Genomic DNA, 24253 nt, shown 5'->3' on the forward strand with positions numbered 1-24253 from the left:
TACACTGGGAAAAAAAAAGTGCATCCATTAGACAGTGAGGGCTTTATTTATGAGGGGGGTGGTGTTTCAAAGGGGAGGCTGTCAAGTCCCAAAAGAGCCTTTCATGGTGTATTCTCAGTGTGCTTCTGAGGCCACTGCTCTGCTCATCAGGAGGAGAGACAGAAATGTGGGCTTTACAGAGCAACTGTGTGTTTCACTGGTCCCTGCGCTCACTGACGTTTATTTACATATTGGGAGAGTAAATGGGTAGAACAGATGGCAACCAGACATTTGGTGGTTCTGTTCCCGTATGCTCCTCAGGGGTCTTGCATTCAGTTTTTGCAAAAAGCTTGTCCTATAGTGAGGAGAAAAAACCCAGGAGCCTGGTCACAACTGTGAAACGCTTGTTGGGTTTTTGCTGTAGTGACAGATTAAAGCATTTAGGAAAATGTGAAATAATTACAAGGTTTGTTTTGCAAGTCCAGAATAAGTCCATCAGTGTGTCTGTCTCTCTTTTATTAATGTTATTTCTTATTTTTGCTGCTGGACTGAACACATTCCGATCTGAAGCTGGTGATCTCTTCTTTCTACAAACCGAACTCGAGAAGTACAGGCCTATTTATATGGGTCTTGGATACCTTTTGGCTTTTTCTGCAGATATTGTATCTTATTTGTGTTCTTTTAAAAACACAACATCTAAAACTTTGCAAATTTTTTCAGGCTTTTTAATACATATTTCTTCACTATTTACAGTTACAAAGTGGGAGATAAATTTCCATACCAAACTGAGGGGGTTTTTTTCTTGCTTTCTCTGTACATACTGGAATGTTGGACTGGGGCTGCCACAGAGTGCTAGGCAGCTTGCTTTAGTGGTTTGGGCTGGGGTTTTTTTCCAATGTGTGCATGTTGTTTGTTTTAGAGAAGTGATAATTAAAGCACTTCTCCTGGGCAAAACTGGAATATAAAATACACATTTTGAAAATAGGTTAAAAGGGTCGATCCAAGTCAGGTTTTTAATGTGTAAGATTCTCAACCTGCACATTGTTCTTTCCTGTAAAGCAGCCAGGTGTTTCTCAGTGAAGTGGGGAGAAATCAAATGAAAATCTAAGAGCTTGACCTTTTGCACAGCATGCCAAATCAGCAGCCCTAACAGTTTGTGACATGATGAATTCCCATGACTTACTGGTAAACACATGAAACTGCCTTGCATTTGTAGGAGAACATGTCAAATAATGTAAATAGCAGACCTCTGTTAGGCTCACCCTCAATGTGAGATCTCCTAGTAGTAGATAAAGTCTGTAGAGCAAACCTTTCTATAATAAACCTTTCTGTAGTAAAAGGTCAATGATTAACTAGTTTGCTTTGAACCAAGTTAATTTTCAAAAGTAAAAGTAGAATTAGTGATCCTCCACGAATTAATCAGCTCAGGTTTTACCAAGTATTTTCCAGTGCCCTTCTTACCAAACAATGTCTCTTTAAAAGAAAGAACTAGGAAGCCATGTCACGCTCTGCAGGGAGGCTTGCTGTAGTAAGTGGTAGTGAAGACAGTGAAAATGGTAAATGTCAAGAAAGAAACACGGTCTTCTTGAGACGCCTTTAGAAGGTTGATCATTAACAAAAAATAAAGTGGAAAACTTGCTACTTTTCTGTAGGCCACGCTGCACAAATATTATGTTAGGATAAGTTTAAATGAAGATAATTGCCCAACTAGTACATTTTTGGCAGTATATTCCACAACCCATGTGAAATACAGAAAATTGTTTCTAAGTAAGAGGTTTTAGCCAGAGTGTGTTGACAGTGTGTGTGGTTAATAAAGCTCCTATGTCTTGTTCAGTATGTGACAATGTTTCTGTGATACATGCAGCAGTTCTCTCAAATACTTCACAGGGCACTTTGCAATCCTTTGAGGTCAAAATAAAATACAAGCCTGTTATTAAATAGCACCTAACTTCCCCTTTTTCTCTTTTTTTGTGTGGAGTAGTGCTGGTTTTAGGAAATGTGTTTCTGAACTGAGCCCACCATCACAGTGCAATTACTGAGTAAATCACATCCTAGATAGTCTTTGCTTTTTTTCCCCCGATAAAATAACATAGTTTAAATGTCTTTTCCAGTGGTTTGTAGCCAGATGCAAAGTCAGCTAAAAAAGATTTCTTTAGAAAGATTTCTTTTCTACACCATTATGTAACTAAAAGTAGCTGCTGTAAACACTGCAGAATTTCACGGCAGTCCTGAAAGCCATGGCTGCTGGATCCTGGTTCCTTCCCTTAGGAGCAGACGATGGCAGTTTAGGTAGTCACATATTCTTTATGGTCCAGAGCCGGATAAATATTAACCAAGTAACTAATTCAATAACAGCAGGAGTCAAGAAATTAAACTGCTGAAAACCAGTAACTATTTTTGTCAGACAAGACCCTGTGTTTTTTTAAAGGAAGAAAAAAGTGTGTGTGGAGGGAATGTCAGAAAATGTTATGGGTATATTTGTTGTTGAGTCCTCAAATGCTAATCTGTTTGTGGTCATTTTATCTCTGAGGGATCTGTTTTTTTTTTTCTTCTTTGACAGACTGATGTCTTGGTGCTGAGCTGTGACCTGATCACAGATGTTGATTTATATAAAGTTGTGGATCTCTTCCGGACACATGATGCTACTCTTTCCATGTTGATGAAGAAAACTCATGAGCCCACAGAAGTGGTACCAGGACAGAAAGGGAAAAAAAAGCCAGGTATGTAGCTAGGAAGATATATATTCATTGATTAATAAATAACAGAGAAACCACTGGTATGTCTGATATGTTTAGTAATCAGTCTCAAAGCATAAGAAATGAAAAAGGTACAGTTACCCCATTTTTCCTCAGATTCCCTGGTGGGGGTGTGACTTGGTTTTTTCCAGCTCAGAATTAAGTATTAGACTCGTGTAATCTTGCAGGATCTCATCCAAAGCTCACAAGAGTAAAGGGAAAAGCTCCAGGTGACTTCAGTGAGTTTTGGATCAAACCCTAAATTTTTGTTACATTTGAACATTAAAACCATGAGGGTTTTCAAGAGCACTAAGCATCGGCCAGATTATAACTGGGAATTTTACCACTGACTATAGGGAGCAGTCGTTGGACCCATGGATAACAGCATGGTACATACTGAATTACTTTTCTGAGATCACATCCAGGAACTTTTTGCTAGGCAAAACTCCCACTGATTTCAAGGACTTGGTTAGATGCTTATCTTGTCCCTCTTACCATAATATCTTAGTTACTGCCTTGTAATCTTTAATGTATCCTCACAACACTGCTGTAAGGCAGGGCAGGGCTTTTATCCCCATTAATACTTTTAGCATGTAAGTAAAAATACCATACAGTTGTTCCCATACCATACCTACCTCTCATTTTCTTTTAATGATATCTTTAAATTACTGAGGCTTGATTATTGCCAGCTTTAGTGGGTCCTGGTCCGGGATTAAAGCTCAGAGGCATTACAGTAATATGAATAAGAAAGCACAGCTTCAAACTGTTTGAGAGAGGAGTGAAATGCAAGCCAACAGTTGGACTATGTGTGTGTCTTAAAAAACACATTTCCTCCACTTTCAAAGAAAGCTGCTTAGACTCTGCATGAAAAGATTCTCTGGAACAAAGTGTGAAGTTAGTAAGGCTGAAAGCATTTTGGACTTGGACTCTCAAACAGCTCTGAACCCTCCTGTTTTTGAAGAGGCAATCTAAGCGGTAATGGCACATGAAACATTGTCAAGAGCACTACTACAACCACAGAGTTGAGCTTTTAGGAGTTATAAACTAATGGGTCTGTGGTTAAACATCATAGAGCTGCCCAGTACGTGAGCTCAGAACACACAGGGTGAGGTCTGTTAGGATAAACAAGATCATCTGAAGACTCTTTGCACATATAAACACATCAGGTTGCACATGCATTCTTAATTTGCTTGGATTTTAATGTCTCTGGGCATGACTTTGTAGCATAACTTCCTATATGACTTGTTAAAATTTGACTTCTCAGATCTGTAAAAGAGCAAACTTGAAAATGTTTAAATTCCATTGTGTGGAAGTGTTTTGACACCCACAGTGTTTTCCTTTGGGGCTAGGTGGTGAGGTCTCCTGCTCAAAGCTACTCTACTTGAGCTGTCCTAGTAAGTTGTTTTTGTGTGAACTGCCTTGGATGAGACATGAACCCTACCAGACCTTTTTTAGTCATTTTCTAAAGGCAGGGAAGTACTGAGATGGGAATTTTGGGTTCTTCTCCAGGTTCTAGAGGGAGAGTACATTTTAGGGGGCACCAAACCCCTCTGCCTTTCATTCCTATTTGACTGAATGAACCCTATTGCTGTCCAAGTCATTCCTTTCTCTTTTCCCATGCTTGCTTCTTGCCACCACCACCACCACCAACTTCCATGCTTGTTCTCTCTTATCTCCTCCTTCAAGGATCCTTGTCAAGAGTCAGAGCTTCTCTTTCTCTTTTCTTTTACTAGCAGTCCCATCCCTTGTTCACTTCTGACTTCTCATCTCGATATGCTTCATTTATCTGCCCATAGTCACCTTTTTTCTTCTGATTCCTGTCTCAGTGGTCCAATGTCCTTTCTCAGACAGTCTCAATTTCTGCCAGAGACTACTTTCTTTCCCTTCTAGCCCATCTTGCAGAATCCTCATTTTTATGCTCTTTTATTTCCTTGTAAAGAGCAGCTTGCAAAAACACAACAGATAAAGCTTTTTCCCCTTGAGGAGTCATCACAACGTGGCTTTGTATCACCTGATGGTATAGAAGACCTTAGATGGCACCTGCTATGTGATCAGTTCTAGCAGCTGAGGAATTCAAACAACCTTAAGAATAAAATATGCAGAAATTTTTGCAGCAAAAATAGAAGTCTTGAGGTCTTTGCATGTGAAACTGCAGTTTTTCAGTGCTTTATAGTGGGATCAGATGGCAAAACGTACACTCCTGATGTGCTGAATGTCATGTTGCTTTTGCAAAGAACTGGAATACCAGAGCTTTTCAAGGGAAGCGCCATATAACTGTTTTAAACTTGGGCTAAAACATTTGGGTTTTCTTCTTTAGCCTTAGAAGCAGCTGAATTGTTTTTCCTGAAATTTTCCAAATGTTCCTCTGAAGGCAGACACCTGACATTGGAAATTTCATCCCAAACAGTCAAAATTTTGATGACGCTTATAAGCAACTGAATACAAGACATGAATGTGGAATGTGTTAGGCAACTTTTCATTGTATGTGGCACTATTAGCTCCTCCTGTAAATTGTGACACGTGTATGTTTCCATGTACTTAAAAAATACTGTTCAAGTATTAATATTAGGGAGTGGATCCTTAGTCCTGAGAGGCCACTGGATATAATTGCAGTTTTATATACTTACAAATCCATTCGTTTTTTGAGAAGGAGCAACAAGGCTTGATTTTTAATATCATGGAATCCAATACAAAGCTGTTGCTTTCAGGATATTAGTGAAGATTCAAGAACGTCACATAAAGAACAGTCTTTAAATTAGCATGAATTACGCTGTTAGGCAGCCATAAAGTCATACTGCTGGTTTCCTGAAATGGTTGACATAACTCAGCTGCCAGTTACAGCTTTGGCTTTTATGTGTATTGTCATATTTTGACAATAATCATCTCATTGGCTTTTTAAATTGATCAATAAGAGGTGTGGCAATAAAAGGGAAGAAAAACAAATGCAGGCTGCTAGCAAATTGTAGTAACCCAAATAAACAGAGAGTGTCAGGAATTCAGACACCCAGACTGGAGCCATGTGCTTACAGATGACCTGCAAGGGACTGGGTGGAAAAGTGTGTCTCAACCTTTGTGTTTATAGAGAAAGGCAGAAAAGATGAGGATTGTGACTGTTTCCTGCTTGTTTTTCTTGTCTTGAAAGCAGCAGGCATGTCATCACTGGTATTCCCTCTGTTTGCCAGAAGACCTCTTGGTGGTCTTGCTGCTTCGTGTGAATTCTCTCTCTAACTGAAATCTTTAACAAAGGTGTGGGGTGTTTTTTTTCCCAAATATCAATTAATTATGTTTGATTAAAAGACATTTGAGAAAATCTGACTGACAATTATTTCTTCTCATCACTGAATTCTCAACTTCCATTCTCATGTGATGTCATGATTCCTTCAGGTCATCACAGCCCTTAAAATTGATGGGGATCTAATTTCTAAGGTGATTAATAAATTTCAATAGCTGTGTCAAATTCTTATCATGAGGAGGCAAAACACATCCTCCATTCCATTTTTATACCTTAATATTTTTGCTTAAGGTCACAGCAGCTTTAACATTTTTCTCATACTTTCCTTGCAGGGATTTTGTAAACTAGTTATGTGTTTGTTCTTCTGTTTATTTTTTTTCCCTCGCTAAGAATGCCAGTATGATTTGAAACAGCACTCTCTTACTTCTGGGTAATTGATTTTAGTAATAAGTTTTGTCTTTTCTAAATTACAAAAGTAATGGTATTTATTGCCAGAGTACAGGGAAAAACCTGACCTGGCATCTGCTACAAAACCCAAAAAATAGCACAGTCACATGATTGTACTGTTGGGTTTTTTCCTTGCCTATCCACACAGTCAAGAGAAACTGGTTTGGTGGCAATCACGTACCTTGTTCTGTTTTCATCCACTTTTGGTTTTCCCTTTTACTTACTGCATAGAGCTTTGCCATAGCAGTGTTCTGTGTTACTGTAGGAATGATCAGGAGATGGGCAGCCACCACCTGAACTTCGACTGACGTGTTGATACCTTGATGGAGGAAAATGGGTCCCTACTAGCCTGTCAGGAGACCCCATTTAGGTGGCAGTGTCAACAGTTGATTAGCTCCTACTGTCAGACTTCATCATCCTCCTTAGCATGGGAATCAGCACTGCTGTCAAGACTTATTTCTCAGTTCTTACAGCAAGTGAGCTTTATCCTAGTTGTACTTAACTTGTCACAGTGTTACATGTTCAGGCCTATTTTAGTACTTCTTCACTCTGTGATTGATTTCTGAGAAGGGATGGGGAGATTTCTGAAGAGGATATGCTTGATCACTTGGATCAAAGACTGCCAAAATGAGAACTTTCAACAGCTGTGTAGATTTGACTGTTTTGATATGGTTATTGCTATGGTAACTCTGAAGGACTGGCTAAAAGTAAAGTAAGGGATGGGGCTGAACTGGGGAAAACAGGGTTAAAAATAATTTGGCTGAGAAAAGATCTTAAAGAATTAACCACTTGTAGAGCATACTCTTACTTCAATGTGGTTAAAGGCTTAGAACTTAGGGGATGGAATTTTTGCCAGTTTGGTCCAAAATAAGAGTATTTAGTGGAAGAAAAGAGGTTTTTCTTAGAACTGTATCCTATGACATTCTTATACAGCCCATGTTCCTGTAAAGATCATTGTGTAGTTGCTACCAGAGTGATGGCTCATGCTACAAAGTGTAAGTTAGAATAAGCTGCCACCACTGTGTTCAGATGTTGTGGAAAACTGTTCAAAAACCAAATGCTTTACGTTTCAGTAGACCAAAGTCACTGTTAATGCACAGTCACTGATTACGTGAGATGACAGTTGCCACAGCAATATATGTGACTATTAGGTGTTCTCTTGGTTGGCAGTTTTACGATTAGATATTTAAACCAACTGAACCCACTCAGAAATATCCGTGGCAGGAGTCTCAGAATCTATTCTTTTATGTGTGTTTGTGTCTATGATTTAGGTTTTCTGTTGCTATCAGTGTTTATCTGAAATAGGAGATCACTTGCAATGTATGTCTTAACTGAAATCACAATCTTCTCCAGACCACCTCACTCTAGTGGGGAGAGATTTTATAATAAGAAGCAGTTGGATCTTGAAGAACTCTCTGCTTGCCTTGGGTTTGTTGTTGTGTAAATTCAGGTAGCTGGGTTTTTTATTATTATTATTCTAAAAAGAGAGAGAGAGAAGGAAAGCTCAGCGAAAGATGGAGTGTTGCATGTCAGGACCTGTAGTTGGCATCTTCATGAAAAGGATGCAAAAAGCTTGCAGGAACAGTATTTTCAATGTTATGATGTATACCAGCTACTCTGACTGAAAGAAGTTAATAAATATTGTGGGTAACTTTTGCAAATTCATTGATTTGCTGGGTTAATCTGAAACGGAGTATTTCACGTTTTGGGGGCGGTTGGTGGTCCCAGTTGTCTTTCCAGCTTGCATTAAGATGGTGTTATATAATGATTGTGTTTGATTTTCTACTTCAGTGGAGCAGCGTGACTTCATTGGAGTGGATGACACGGGAAAACGATTACTCTTCATGGCTAATGAAGCTGACTTGGATGAAGAACTTGTCATTAAAAGATCCATCCTTCAGAAGTAAGCTTATGGGTCCTTTTAATAGAAACCGAACTTAGGATGGGGGAAAATAACTTTGGACTTGAAGTGATGGTTAGAGACAAAGTAGGATGAGAAGGGAAGATGAAAAGCAGCTTTTGCAGTATTCAGGGAGCACTATTTTAATTTTCATTACATCATTATAACCAGTTGATAGGCTTGTCTGATACCTTTATTGTGAAAAATTCCAGAGAAAGAAAAGGAGTAGGTGAAAAAGTGACTGCTTGAAATGAAGCCAGCATCTCTATAGTTCAGGTGCAGTTTAGATTCAGAGAATCAGAAGTGGCAAACCTATGTCTGTAAATGAAATGCTCATCTCATTGGCTGAGTCCCAAATGGTTTTACAGAGTGTCCGAGAGAGGCTGCTGAATTTCATGACACTCTTCTGCATATAAGGCACAAAGCCTCATCTGTTTTTCCAGGGCCAAAAAGATTCATTAGAGAATCCATGTTGCATCCACCATTAAACTGCATGGGAGACGTGGCTGAATTTATTGAATATACCAATAGCTGAGCTTCCTGCACAGTGTAATTCATATCCATGAGTAGGAGAAGGAGAGATGAGTTATTGCTCTTTACACTCTTCTGTACAGTGATTTTGGTTTTCTCAGACACATGCTGTCTGACATATTCTGTGGAAAGCTCTGCTGGCTCCTTGAGAGGTCAGCCTTTGTAGTCTGTCCCAGGCTGACGGGCTTTCGCCTCTGTGAGATTAGGCACCTGTGAGGCAGCCATCTGAGAGCTGGAAAATTCTTCCATGTGGACCTTGTAAGTCAAGGATGTGGACATCTGGAGTGTGCTCTCAGTTAAATCTCTTCTGTGAAAATGCCTCTGGTGTGTGCTGTAGGCAACAGCGAGGTGTAATCTTGCCTTGAACATCCTACTACCAGATGCAAGGGAGGTGTTGTGTGCGCATAGAAAGATGACCCCACTCCTGCCCAAGTTTAAGGATTACCCCAGAAGGAAGGTGGTCAAGAGTGAGCCCTGATAACTGCTGGGATGGAAAAAGCCTATCCCAGTGTGTTCCCACTGGTGCTTTCCTGGATTTTTCTTGGACATGGCAGGGCCCAAGCTGCAGGCAATCCATCTGTACACACACAGCAGCTGATCTGCCTAGTGAAGGAAATTCAGCACTGTTGCATTCTGTGGTTTTGCACAAAGGAAGACTAACAGATCTATTTGGGGACAGGGAGGAATATTTTATCTACTGTTAGTGATGGGCTTGTCTTTATGGCTTTCTCCCTAGCACTAATGGGTGGCTATGGTATAATGACTTTAAAAATTGCTGTAACATATGCGATCTTAGTTGACCTCTGATTTTACAGGTTCATCTGACCAGAGGATTCTCATTCCTACAGCTAAATTAATCAGGCTTTATCCTGCAGGCCAAACTTTGCCTTCAGGAGCACCTGTTCAGTTACATTGTCTTCAGATCTTTTTGAGCATAACTGTTTGGGATTTGGTGAATGTAGTGGTAGTGATACACAGATGGGATTAAAATCTGTATGTTTGCCAGTCTTTCTTGTATTTCTCAATGCACAGCTATGAAAGCTAGTGTAAAGTACTAGCCACCCTTCAAGTAAAATGTACAGATGCTAGGCCGATCTAGAAGCACAAAGGGAGAAGATCTGCTAAGTCTTTAAAAAGAAGGAAGAACGAAAAAGATGTTTTGAAGCATCAGGCAGAAGCACTGGGCCAGTATCCACCTGGGTGAGCCTCTGACATCTGAAACTGCCTACTGCTGGTGCTCGTGCACTCCCTGTTTTACAGCTGCCATCATGGAGAAACTCTGAGGGAAGCAAAACAGTATATGTAAATTGTCAAGTATTTTCAAATGAGGCAATTGCAGGGTAGCAACAACTGTGAGAGCTCTAAGAAGACAAAGTGTTGGCAGCTAATCATGTTTTAACCACTGTGTTGTCTAGACCTGCTCAAGCCCTGGCTTTCTCACGTGAGAAACAAAAGGAGCACTTAAAACGTATCTTTGAAGTCTTTTTTAATACATCATAGTAGGAGAAAAGGAGAGGGGGGAAAAAAAAGAGAGCAAGCCCAATCTTGTTTTCTTCATGGATCACTTGAAGTGACTGGCTTTCAGCTACCATGTTGGCTGTTTCTTGATTTCTGGACTTTGTTTTGGTGAAATAACAGACTGTGTGGCAGGACGTGAGAATTTCCAGTACACTCATTTGTTCCTCTGTAAAATACAATAGACATCTTGAGGGTGTTGCTTTTGTTTATTTTGCTTCTAATGGTCCCTTTGAAGGGCTACAGTGGTCTAGTTACATGAACTCTAGAACTCCTCCAGTGCTTGTTTTGCTCTTCAGATCCTTCTCTTTTTCTGTTTTCTTTCTTTCTCTCCCTTTTAAAGGAGGGGGGTGGAAGGAGGGACTGGGAGGGAGTGGTGAAAGGAATGGGAAGAGGGAAGATGAGCTTTTCTTTAAAGCTAGGAATCTTGTTACTGGTAAAAATCTAGATCCCATACAGAAATGGTTCAAAGGACCCTTGGCTTCCCCTGCTCACAGGAGGGAAGTTGTGTTGACAAAACATTCAAAGCTGTAGAATGCTAATTTAAATCCTTCAAGAAAAACCTTTTTCCTGACCTTTGCCTTCTTCCTATCATTGGATTTCACGCTCTTCACTTTCCTGCCATAAAAGAGCAGCTGGTGGGGAGGGACAGGGCAAAACACACATTTTCCTGAGTACCTGTTGAGTACCTCTTGACTCAGACATTTTGTTATAATGAAGGTGTGACTGAATTAAACATTTTAATACAATTTCAAAGTTGGTGGTGTAACCTGTTACTCTTTTTCAGAGTTTGGTTAGGATTTCTTTTCCAGATTTTTTGTTTTATTTTGTTTTGGAGTTTTGGACATACAGATAGCTGTTTTGGTGTTGAGAATGCACCACAGAAAAGAGTCTGGATTCTGGTCCTTTGCTTGCCAGAGCAAATCTGCCAAAGCTTTCCATTCAACCCTTAAATTTCCTTTTTGTGGTGTTTGTTTGGTTTTTTTCTGCCCTGCTGTTAATGACAAGTCCCACAGGTAGCATCCTCCCTCCAGTAAACAAGTGCAAAACTGTATCAAAGCCATCCATCCAGGCATATGTATTTTGGTGTGCATCAGGGTGGGCCGGGAGACAAATTTTTTAGTGATGCCTGGAGAGACTGATGCTGCTGGGGAAGGTATTTTCAAGGAAATGGTTCCCTGTTTGGGTAATGAGAGCTTATAAAAAGCCATGAACAGCCTGTGCATGTCATTCAGTTTGGCAAATAACTGCAAGATGAGATCCTAGCATGAAAGAAGTACAGTTTGGGGAAGTTTTGGAGCCAGCTTAGGGCTGTTTGAAGAGGAAAAAAAAATAAAGTTATGTGCTCATCACTGGAGCCTGGTTTTGCTGGTGACATCTCTCTGACTTGGGTCTTGGCAGGATGAAGGAGTGAGGAAATGATGAGAATTCCATAGCGGCTGCCTTTGCTTTTGGAGGGGGCAAAGGTATTTGTTTTCAAAGCACGATTACAATGGACAGGGAGCTTTTTGCTCCACCTCTGATATTTATGGTCATGCAAAGTGAGACAGTAAAAGACACCTGTTGGAGCAGGTCTAAATTTGGAGCATTTCCTTTTAAGATCTTGTGGGCTGTGTAAGGGTGAGTTCAGCCTTCGTGGGTGTTCTGTCTGCACAGGCGCAGGTGCAGGGCTTCTCCCAGAGAATATGTTCATAAATCACCGTGACAATTCCAGCTACTTATTACCTCATGTGCTTCAGACAGAAAGGAATACCTCATCTATAAATATATACAGTACTAACATTAGGAACCTTGAAGTAACAATCCAGATCTGTTTTTAAGATATTTTAATAAAGAGAGGGGGGTAAGAGGGGGAGTTTTTCTTCCTTTTCCTCTTGCATCATGAGAGTAAAAATGAATGGTGTAGTATAATTTCAAAAGTCAACGTTGCCAAGTGGGTAGGTAATGGGAGTTCAGGAATAGCTTTGATACACTTGATTTCCTTTCTGTCGCCTTGGGATATGGCTTCTTTTTTTTTTTCTGCTGATAATTTGTTTTAAATAAGTGGATCAAATATAAACACACTGAAACTTCCTTAGTGTTTCTGTTCTCAGAAAGTGCCCTCCTTGGGAAACTGGCATCTCTGAAATATTCTGTCACTCCTATCTTTTGGATTGGTTTTTTTTTCTTCTTCCATGAGGAAGGCTGGGAATGACACAAGTATAGGCAAATGCCTCACTGTGTAAAGCATCCTGAACTACATCATGGGCAGGTATCCTCTGCCAGATCCAACTGTGCTGGTGCAGGGGGCCACCACCTCCAGCTTACTCCAGATAGATGTATGACTCTACTTCATAAGCCCCATGTGACAAAATGAGTTGCATTACTTCTAATAATCAGCAGGACCTGGGTAACTTAGTTCCTTTTACTGTGTGTGTAGGGGAGAGATCCCCACAAGCAGCACCACTGGCAGCAAAAGGAGGGCTGCAATAACCCAACTCAGTAGAAGAATCCTAAGGAACAACTAAGGGCAGACTGGGGAGCAAAAACTCCTTCCTGGGCTCAACTGTCTACAGGATGAATATTTATGTATTAGCTTTGCAAGTGTTCCCATGTTGGAAAAATTGTTAGTTTTCACTCTTAGCAGCTTTTGTTACTAAATTTCCTTTGCATTCAAGTGCTGTTTTGAGGAGTGACATGGAATATATGTTATTTTTTTCTTTTTCTCTCTTCTAAAATGTAATGTTTTGATTGTGATGCATAGATCTTCATGTCTTTCCTGGTACTCCAGAGCTACTCTTGCAGTTCATAGAATCACAGAATGGTAGGGGTTGGAAGGGAACTTTAGAGATCATCTAGTCCAATCCCCCTGCAGAAGCAGGTTTTCATAAATAAAAATAACATTTTCTGACTGATCCAGAAATAAAAGTCAGGTTCTTTTTGGCTCCTCCACCACAAGAATAGAAATTGTATGTGTTGATTTCAGTAATAATCCTTTTGCAGATGCACAGGCCAGAAGAGAATCTGTTTCCCCTTCTCAGGACTGAATTGGTTTCACAGTACTAGTAGGAATTTAGAAAGTTGTAAAAAGTTATTTTAGCCAGTAAAGCAAGCGGATCTGATCTGAATTGAAACAGGGAAGCTAGGTCTATTGAATAAGAGGGTGTGATTTTTACACACTAACTTCTCAGACTATAACCACACTTTAAAAATGATGATGTATCTTTAATCATATTTCTTTACAAAAGAGGATATTGCTGAACATTTCAGGCAAAAAAAGAAAAACTGGCCTGTGAGGAGCTGAAGCGTGAGTTGGGAATAGATGTTCTCAAGATGCCCTTGGAGGTCTTGTATGCCTGTGTAGAAGTTTCTTAGCTCACTAAGAGTATAACTAAAAGACATTAATTTTCTCAGAAAATTTACCCTTTTTTTATTATGTGTTCAAACTTTGCTCAGCTTGCTCTGCTTTTTCTGTGAATTTGTTAGAGATGAGTGTAGCTTTCAGCTTCAAAAATGCTGTATTTTAAAAGCAATCTGGCCAAATACAAAGAGAACGTCTTAATTTGATGCTGTTATATGTTATGCTTGTGCAATAAACTTTAACATACTATCAAAGCAGTCAGTAAGACATTGACTTTCTGTTTTAAGGAACATAGCCCTACTGATCTTAATACAGTTGCTTCCACAGGATTTTAGTGTGTCTTGCTGCTGCTGTGTTACTTTATTAATTTGTTGCAAGAGGGTTGAAAGGAATGTACAGCAAATCCAGGTCCTATTTATAAAAGGAAGGTCATGCTATGTCTTGACAGCTTGTCCAGGTAAGAGGTCATGAATCTTAGAACCTGGAATATTATCAGGAACTTCTGTTGAATGTAGCCATAGAAAGACTTACTGGCAACGGATTTCATTTTACTGTAAGGTCCTGAGAGAGTTGCAGCAGACATGAGACTAAAAGCAGAGAGCATGAGGCTCAGCATTTGGTTTCTAATGGTCAGTAAATGTATGTTGTGTGGATTGTCATTAGTCATTCATCTGTCTGTCTGCTGCAGTCTCAGACCAGCACTTAGCCCCTGATTTGGTTTTACTTTTCAGAAGTTTCAAAGGAGGAAGGGATGACTGTATTGCTTGGACACCCTCAAATCCATGTGACTTGGTAAATGCAGTGCTCTGGATGAGTCATCAGGTTGGACAGCATTGAAGTTGAATCTCATTGTTAGTCCAAGCCAGGTTTGAGTCTTGAAAAGATGATAAATGGTCTGTTCCTTTTAGAAAGATGTCTTAGTACTTTAATACAGTTGCCACTGTGTGTTGTTTAGCAACACTGTGAGTTAGTTTCTTTCATGGAGTTGATGGGAAACGTTGCCATCACCAGTTGGTTTGGAGACATATTTATCCTAATTGATCCACCGTATGATCTAAAAGTTCTTCTGAATGGTCTGGTTAGAGGAGAGATACAGAATGATCAATTATTTGCTTTCAGCCTATGTTTTCAGCCATAGCATAGCTGCTTGTTGAAGTCACTGTGTCCAGTGATCCCAGACTGACCAGTACGCAACAGAGGGGCACAGGCTCCTTATTGTGTGGTTGGGATGGTACGGAGAGGATAAAAGAAGCCAAAGGTCAGAGGAGTTATCCTTGCTTGTGCGAGCACTGTCAGGCTCTCCCCGACCACATGTCCGCCATGTGTTCCTCATCAGCGGGCCGTGGAAGTCCATGACGCAGAGCAGACTGGAATGCGGAGTTAGTTAACACCCGCCGTTGGGGAATTTATCAGCCAATGTGGAATATGTAGGGCTGGGGGGAGGAAAACGGCCTGGTTTAAAGCAAAGTAAGGGTGAAATGAGGCATGGGGCTGTTCCTCTTCGGTTGAAAGGTCTGATTCTGCTCGGGGCTGAGGTCCTGGCATGCAACAAGCCCAGCCAAAGCTTGTGGTTCCCTCACTGTTCTGCATTACTGAGGGTTTTTTTCCTAATCCTGTAAATTGTGATGCTTAGCAGAAGATTTTTACAGTGGTCTGGAGGGAAAATACCCACAAGATTTTTGCAAGGAACCATTCATACAGTCTATTTTAAGAAACCTGGACTTTGAAGAGCCTTTCCTTCATCCTGGTCATTGAGATCTCAAATCACTGACTTGCAGGGGTACCTAAAAGCGATCGGCTCTGCGTTAAAATTAGCTACACTTGATGTCAGTTGAACTCTAGTTGTGTAATATTTTTTAGTGCTGATTTATTATACTTCATGGCTACTGTGAACTCTAGCCTGAGGGATTTACTGTGATGTTTAGCATTGCTAAGAATATTGTGAAAGTCATCATGGAAAGAGTCGGAATATGCAACTAGTTGGTTGACGGTACGTGGGCCCACGATCCTTACTGGGTTTGCAGTCTACTTTACTCACAGCAAATATATGTCTTTCAAAATGTTTCCATTCATTCAGAATACAATGCTGAATTCCCTCTTGAATAGCCATGGTGTGGTTCTCCTCAAACAGCATTGTGCTGGCAGTTTCTGGAGTTACACAGGAAATGAAGAGCGTAGCAAACTTTCCTGTCTCTTGCTACAACATGCACCCCAGAGTTCTTCCAGTAGATCGAGTAAATAGCAGAGATCTGTTCCTAAAGGCAGCACGTCCTCTGTGTTTATGCTTTGAGAAATCCAAATTTTCTCTGGCTTTAAATCCTTCCTTTCTTCATCAAATTTATTGTGCCATTTCCCCAGCCAGAGAAGATCAGATAGAGATTCCTTTCACAAGCAATAAAACTTCTTATCCATATGTCTTGGAGATTTCTTGTAGGAGTCTCTCCTTCTTCAGTCACCAAATATGACATACTCTGTTATGAATTAAGAGGAGGTGACTATTAGACCTTGATATGTGAACTGGCAATGCAGGACTGTCTCTTGCACAACTACTCATTCTAAGTGTAACTTACACATACCTGCATGTTAGCCAGCAATAGCTGTTGGTGTTACTTGGGTCAATCATCTTGAGATCCTTTAACCTTTTAAAGAAACGTTTGTGTCACAGTATTTGTACTTGGGGTTAGTAGAAGCTCAGGATTATAAAAAATCTGGGTCAGTCAATACAGGGATTTTAAAAGGGAGTCATTTAGGGTGTTCAGACAGAAAAAATAGCTGATGGACTTTAATTAACTTAGAGAGTTGGAAGCAAACCAGTAAGAAAGCAAGGGACATTTAAGTTAAAGCTCAGCTTCTGCTTTTTCTGCATATAAATCCCCCAGCAGCTGGTGATATTTGCAAGAGCACAAGAGAGTGTCTTCAGTATTACTTTTGATCTCCCCCCCACCCTTTCTTTGCTTTATTATTCCCAAGGTATAGCATTAAATATCATTTCAGGGGCCATATGTGTCCTTCTCTATCCCATTCCCATGGTACACGTAGTCATACATGTGTACCTAGCTTTGTTCAGTAATGCATTGGTACAGCATTGGTAGAATTAGGTATGCTTTTTTGGTTGTTGTGCTTTTTTTTTCCTCTGAATGAGCTACATGGTTTCTGAAAACACCTCTGAACTTCCCACTCCTGTGACTTTGAGTCTTCGCCAGGTAGAACAGTAATAACAGAATCATGGCCAGCAGTGCCATAAATTTCAGCTAAAGTATCGGGCAAGAAGTCTGATTTCTGTTTGTACTGTTGTTGGAGATATTTATGCAGGGCAGGTCTTTCAACAAGTGTGATTATTTTCAGAGAGGCCCTCTCTCCATTCTTGCATTAGAATGTGCTGGGGATGTGTGTGGGGAACGGCACCTGACGAACAGCAGCCAGACAGAAGGAATAAAATCCCTTGGGAATGAGACTTCTCTTTATGGCCACTTTTCACTTCTAAGGCCACTTGAAAAATACTATTCTTCAGGTAGATCTCCTCCTAGATCCCTGGGTTAGTATTTGGGTGCCTGCCATTTTCCCAGACCAAGGAGCTACTGAAGACTTAAGCTTTTCAAGTAGGAAAGTATGCAAGCACATATTTTGCAGCACCAGACGCTATTGAAAGAATAATGGACTCTTCCCACATTCAACTCCATTCTTCTTGCATTCGCTCCCAGACCTCTGGAGCCACTGTGCTAGCAAATGATTACATTCTGTTTCTCTTCTGTAACTCTTCCTAAACAAAATGTTAATTGAGACATTGATTTATACAATTTAGATTCTTTTGTTAAGTCAGTGTAGTTAAAAGGGTAGCCTCTGGCTACTGAGGGGGTAGATCAGTAAGACAAATTAGTGCTTGCTGGTATGCTTTTCCAAGTCTTTCCCTTTGAGAAAATAGTATATATTTGAGATTTAAGGATTAGATGTACCCTGTGATAATTTAGCTGTAGAATGCAGGATTCTGTGTGTTTTCTGATTGATGTTATTATATGAAGGAAGAAAAGTAGACTTTGGCAGGTTTTTTTTTGTTGTGCACCTAATGTTTGTCAATTGAAAAGAAGGGGTTATGCTACTAGGGATTTATATAGACTCCAGACTTTCATATGTGACAGGAATAACCTTGTGTCTGGGGTAAAAAATGGCTTCTCATATCCCTGCTGACTTAAAAGGTTTTCAGAAAAATTATCTGACCTTAATTCTCAGTAATCTGTTCTTGTCTTTGGGAAAAAAAGACAAATGTAAATGTTCGATTGTTGTAGACAACCATTAGAGTAAGCAAGTTTGCTTGTTTTACAGGTGATCTAGTGCTAGAAAGGGTAGAATTTAACATGAGATTTGATGTGCTGTCTCCTGTTTGCATTAAGAATGTCTCGTAATTAATATGCAAAGAGATCTTGCTTATCCACATGGCTTCTTGGCCTTCAGAAGTCCACAGTGTTTGTGTCTCACACTTTTTAAAGTGAGCACAGTATTCCTTTCCTGTCTCATAGGATCATAATTCATGAATGTTTATGCCGGTAGTATAAATGTAAAATGCTGCTTTGAGTACAGGATATTAACTGTTGGCTTTCCTACATTTAGAATCAGAATAGTAATAGTTAAAGCGACCTGTGGGAAGCAGCTGATGTAACACTGTGTACAGCATGAGCTACAGATCACATTTAAACTTAGATTTTCATTTTCAGCACTTACATTTCTGCATGTCAGATGCCAGTAGTATTTAATGTATTGTTGTATACTTTCTTGTGTGTTACGTTGTCAGGTGCTGCTATTCTTATCACTCCACTGTCTCTAATTTCCTTTCAGTGTACTAATTCTACAGCTTTTCATACAAAAGCACTGGGCATAGAGTGAAAAATAAAATATGTTTTCTTTTGCATTAACAAGCCACCACTCCTGAGCATACATGATCAAATTTGTAGATAGGTGCTTCCTTGCTTGTGCATGAGCTGGTTTTACAAAAGCTGGCTTGAGTCTGGCACAGCTTGTAGCAGTGCACCTGAGCTAACATGCGAGTGGCTGTACTGCTGCCCGGCCAGACCAGTCTGGCAACTGCAGAGCTGGGCAAGCAGAGCAGCTCCCAGGCTGAGTCCATGCTTAGGATATGGTAAGAGGCAGTTCTGGTGCAGAAACAGTACTGTTGTGTGGGCTTTCTTGGGTCCATGTAACTGGATAAAGAAGAAAAAGTTATTTTCAGGTTTCTTTATTCCTCACATTTGTATGCTGCTCTCCACTTCCCCTTTGGCCATCTGATGGAAGCTTTTACATTCTGAGATAAGAACTGAGGTTTTGTTACCCTTACTTACAGCTTTGGTCCACACTTTCAGGTTCCAGCAAAAATTATCAAACAGGAGTATAATCTTTTCTTGTTCTTCAGATAGCTTACTTTTAACAAGAGAAAAGTAATTGCTTTTAGGAGATAACCGTTCCAAAGACTAACTCCTTTCATTTCTCCTAAACATTTTAAAAGCATGACAGCTATTTTTTATAAGTGATCTGCTGTAAAGCATCTTCTGAGTTTATTTGGACTGCTGTGTGTGATCTGTTTCTTCACTTTTTTAATGACAATTTTCTCCATAAAGAGAAAAAGTTAATGTTTTCTGAATTACAGGTTATGTAATAAAACAAGGTGCTTCTGCTCTGCTAAATAATGGCCTCATAAAAGTCATGTGCATAAATGAAGATATAATGAACCTATAAGTCAATGCTATGAACAACAGAAATACCAAACACTAGAGCTGAAACACAGTTGCAAAGAAGTTTGTCCCTTTAGTTGGTCCTTCATTTCTGTGTTCTGACATTGTAACTGATTCGCCATCTCGAAGGCAGTGGATGCAAGGATATGAACTTGTACATATCAGAAAGATGTGTGGATGCAAGGATATGAATTTGTGCACCCTCTGAGAAAGGTGTCTAGTGCTGAGTCTTTGTGACACAAAGCTCAGAGCAGACTGCAGCACAATGACTTAAAAGCTAGTTTTGCTTTGACACTCTTTCTGTACTTTGCCTTCTTAATTTGCCTGAACGAAAACATGTTGTGTCCACAGTGGAGATGACTCACAGCTTTCATTCAGGACTTCTGGAAGTCTTCAGTCTTTTACCCACTATGTGCTTGCATTCCTACTGCTTGTTTCAACTACTCCTACAATGACAATAAGAAAACTGGTCATAAGTGTTAGTTCCACTGAGATTTGGATTATCCAGAGCCTTAGGTATCTGAGGAGACTGCTGTTTCCTCAGGTTTCTAGATAATGCTGACATGATGGTGATGAGTGTTTTTCATCATTGGTCAGTGTCTGAGAAGTTACTGTGTGAAGAAGTGAAAGCTGAATTGGATTGTTCAGCATTAAATGGCTTGGAATGAGCAGGGGTTATGGGATGCTGTGCTGCACTGCAGTGATTTGAGGCCAGCGCCAGTTGTGTGCTGTGCACATGGGAGAGTCAAGGACAACTGTGATGTATGCAAGTGAAAGATGTCGGGGCTGTATCTTTGCAAAGGTTGATTTAATTTCTAAGTGTAAGTTCAGTGGTCAAAATTGTTGATCCCAGGCTGGGTAGAGCATGGGTGTGGAGAACTAGCTGAAGTTATATAAAGAGGAGACAAGTTGATGAGCTTCGGAAGCATTCCTTACAGGTAAGTACCAACTTGAACTTGTAGATTGTCTCTTAAAGTGCATAATATCTTCTTATTTACACTCACATTTAAATATTTATTCCCCAAATTCTAGGATGTTTTGGTATTTAAATCTAACGTGAGGAAGGACAAACAGACAAAGTCGATACTAATGTGGATCAAAATACACTGGAAAAAATGTTTGAGAAACCCATTCTCAGTAGTCCTGTTTGTTACCCTAAGCAAAAATGCCCCTCTCCTTACTATTGTTTGTGTCCTGAGGAGAATCCAACGTTCACATCTCAGAGGAACCAATTTTGTCATCCAGTGGAATAGTAAGACACAAAATTGAGATTAACAGTTACCAAAAAGTAAGAAGCAAGTGCTCTGCTCTTACTTGCTCGTTTTATGTTTACTTGCTAAGCTGAGACTGTATTTATTTCACTGCTAAATGACAGTGTGTTTTTATGCGTGGCTGTTGCTTCTAGGTTTGTTTTAAAAGGAGAGGTGATTCTGCTTGCCAGAAGTAGAAGTGTTGTGCTGTATGGTTTGTAATTCCAGAAATTCCTTCAGGGCTTCAGTTTATATTTGATTTTTGGCTGGTTTGCAAGAACATATGATCCAATCGATCTAGTCACGTTTTTAATTGAAAACATACCTAGTTTGTATATATTAAAAACCTATCATTTGCATGTAAGGAGGAGCCCATGAAAGTGTGTTTGAGAATTCTTACCTGCATCTGGGCATGGAAAAATTTTAGGGAACAATTTTGTGTGTATCCATTGTGTATTTGTTTCTTTTTTATCAATGTACGTCAGAGATCTGAATACAAATAAAGTGTGCTATGCAGGCTAATTAAATCAATGCCTCTGTGGAAGTTTCTGGAATTGCTCTTGTAAATCTGAGATGTAAACAAAAACCTGGTTATTTTTATATCATTTCCCTTTGCCTCATGTACGTGATTGTGGAAGTCAGAGTTATATGTTTGTGCCTCTTTTTATAGCAGAATATTTGCGTGACTGAATTTTTATTGAAGCGTAATTCCTGGTTTCCTTAAAGCTGGGCAAGACTACTGTACAATGGGAACACACATTAATTTGAGTTGCTGTGAAAGGCTGTTCATTTCAAAGCTGTCAAGGCAGCAAATTGTCCTCAAGTCTTGCTTCATTAAGAGTTGTTTGCTGCTTTTGTAGAAATGACTGCTTCAGCCACGGAGAGTAAATTGGGAGCCTTTCCTGAAAGAAGGATGTGCAAAGAACAGTATTTAGGCCATGAGATCTTACTGTCCCTCCTTCTCCTGCCCCTGCCTGCCTGGATATGATGCTGGTACCATTGCATTTTATTCTGTTTCGTTTCACCTGTGTGATGAGATGAGCAGTCTCCAGAGGCTCCTTTTGTCTGAGCTTGGCTTTAGTTTGTTCTTCCTTGGTTGGTTTGTAGCTTCCTCATAGACTATGAGTTCATTGTGCTGGTTCCTTTGAAAGATACTATCTGTCTTAAAAGTTGAGAGTCTAAATGGACTGTATGATTATGGTACAGCCCTTGCCTCAAATTAAATGTGAAATTCCAGCACTTCAGAATAAACCTATTTTCTAGTGAATTCCAATATAATAAAGAAACCCGCTATTTTTAAGGAGTGCGGCTTCTGTGGTGTGAATAATCAAAGCCACATCTTCTGTTGAAGTGCAAATACTCTCTTTTATTTTTATAGCAAATTAGAGAGCAGAGCCTAGAAGCATGGGATTTCTAGAAGTAAACTAGTCTTTTAAGGCTTCCTGTTCATTTTGGTTGTGCTTATTGCTTCTTACCCCTCTGTTGTTTTTTTTTCAAACTGTTCTCTGCAAAAGCAACCATTGTAGACTTGGCTCTTTTTTATATTACTAATACAGTCTAGAGTGTTAGCACAGGTCTTTAAAGTTACAGATTGTTTCTAATACATTTTTCTTCTTTATAAACTAAGGGCAGGACTGTACACGAAATCTCTTGTTATTGTATTTGTGCTTTGTACTTGTGTTCTTCTCCACTGCTTTTTACAAGCCAGTAACGTAGTAGCCACAGGCTAGGAAGCTTGCCCAGAAATCTGGCATACTTAATTAGTGCTAGTAAACAAGCAGAGTTTCAAATTTAATTTTTCCTTCTTTAATTCCTATAAACCTCAAGCCATTTAAAACTTAATTTTGACACTAGTTTCGTTATGCAGTTGGATAATACTGAAACAGTCCACAACCACAGACGAAATAGTCCCAGTCTTTTCCAGGCAAGAAGGGAACAGAAGTTGTTTTGTTTTAACAGTAGTTGAGGTTCCCGTAAAACTGTATATGATAATCTTCAGGTCATCCACTACCCATTTTCTTTTGCTTTCTGTTAGGCTAAGTGTTTCAAGATGAGGAAATCGTCCTACCATAGTTTTAGCCTTGTAAAGGAAAAGGATTGGTTTTGTTGCCATTCTGGTCTTTGCATTGTGAGCTGTTGTAAGAGCAAATTACAGGGACATCTGAACTCTGTTAGTTGCTGTTTTATTGCATCTAGGCTGTGAGATTTAACTCCCTACCCCAGGTGACATAGGCAACGGAAGGTTCAGTTGCTGTCTTCTGTCTTGCTTTTCAATACCAGCTTGTGATCAGTGGTGAAAATGGGTCTTCTGCTTTGGCTGTTAGAGACCACTGAAGTCTCAATTCATGACATTTCTCGTATCTATTTCATTGCTGAAGTCATGCTGTTATAACTTCTGTTATAGCTATTAACAAATCTGGAAATTTTAAATAATGAATAATCTGGTCTAACCAGAAACCAATCCACTGTGGTCACAACCACTGTAATTACTCATTTAAAAATGCAGATTTGGACTTTGGGTGGATGTGAAGCTCTTCTTGTGGTAACAATAGATTTTTCTTTCTTTATTCTTTTTTTTTTCCCTGATACTTATGTTCATCATCCTATGGTATTTCTAATGGTGTTCTGTAAAGTGCCAGTTAGCTATTAAAGTAATGAATCATAAAGTTATTTTGGGTTGAAAGCATGAAATATGTCTGCAAGTGGCTTCAGTCTGACTTCAGTTCTCCTCTGATTTTAAATTTGACAAAAGGAATGCTGCATTTTCTAATTTTAAGGCTTTGTTTTAATGAAGTTCTTATTTGATACTGTCAAAATATTAGCTGATAAGTTAAATAGTATAGATCCCTTTAAACTGGAAAAGACTGCAAGTATCTCCGTATTTCTTGTGTGATGTGGCTATCATTTGGGGTGTTTTGTCATTTCAGAATTTGGCTGTACTCTAATGCTTATTGTGTCCTGAGCTCTCTGTGTCCTGAAATCTCGTGGCTCAAGGTTGATCTTGCCCTAAATCCAGGCTGGTCTGAGATATCTCTGAATATACAGACTGAGTCGTGACTTCAGTGTAGCCAAGTCAGAAAACCACTCTGATTTTCTGTAGGGAAGCAGGATTGATCAAATCTGCCTGCTGATGCCTTAGAATTAAAATACATTTTAAGGGAAACTGCTATGTACTCTGTCAGCATTGCTGAGCAGCCTTGTCCTGGCAGTCACAAACAGGCTCCCTCTGCAGTGGTGTCAAAACCAAGTTCTATGTCCATTGTAATTTCTGCCTGAGAGAAAGCTGGGGATACTGGTGGATGAAAAACTGAATATAAGCTGGCAACGTGCTCTTGCAGCCCAGAAAGGCAACTGTGTCCTAGACTATATCAAGAGAAGTATGTCCAACAGATCAAGAGGTGGTTCTCCCCTTCTACTGTGCTCTAGTGAAGCCCTCCATGCAGTGCTGCATCCAGCTGTGGGGCCCCCAACATAAGAAGGATATGTACCTGTTGGAGAGGATCCTGAGGAGGGACATAAAAATGATCAGAGGGCTGGAACACCTCTCCTATGGAGAGAGGCTGAGAGAACCTGGAGAAGAGAAGGGGCCATTGCTTTAGACTGA

At 39.8% G+C, this 24253-nt stretch overlaps 1 protein-coding gene across 1 annotated transcript in view; it reads left to right on the forward strand.

Moving 5' to 3' along the window:
* EIF2B3 (eukaryotic translation initiation factor 2B subunit gamma) overlaps nt 1–24253 on the forward strand; it is a 100191-nt gene that overhangs the window by 17588 nt on the left and 58350 nt on the right. Inside the window, exons 3-4 of the mRNA XM_062003961.1 lie at nt 2540–2699; nt 8185–8296. Coding sequence (XP_061859945.1) covers nt 2540–2699; nt 8185–8296 — 272 coding nt within the window. The remainder of the gene's footprint in view (nt 1–2539; nt 2700–8184; nt 8297–24253) is intronic.

This window comes from Colius striatus, chromosome 10, assembly GCF_028858725.1.
Source record: "Colius striatus isolate bColStr4 chromosome 10, bColStr4.1.hap1, whole genome shotgun sequence".
In the NCBI taxonomy this organism is placed as follows: domain Eukaryota; kingdom Metazoa; phylum Chordata; class Aves; order Coliiformes; family Coliidae; genus Colius; species Colius striatus.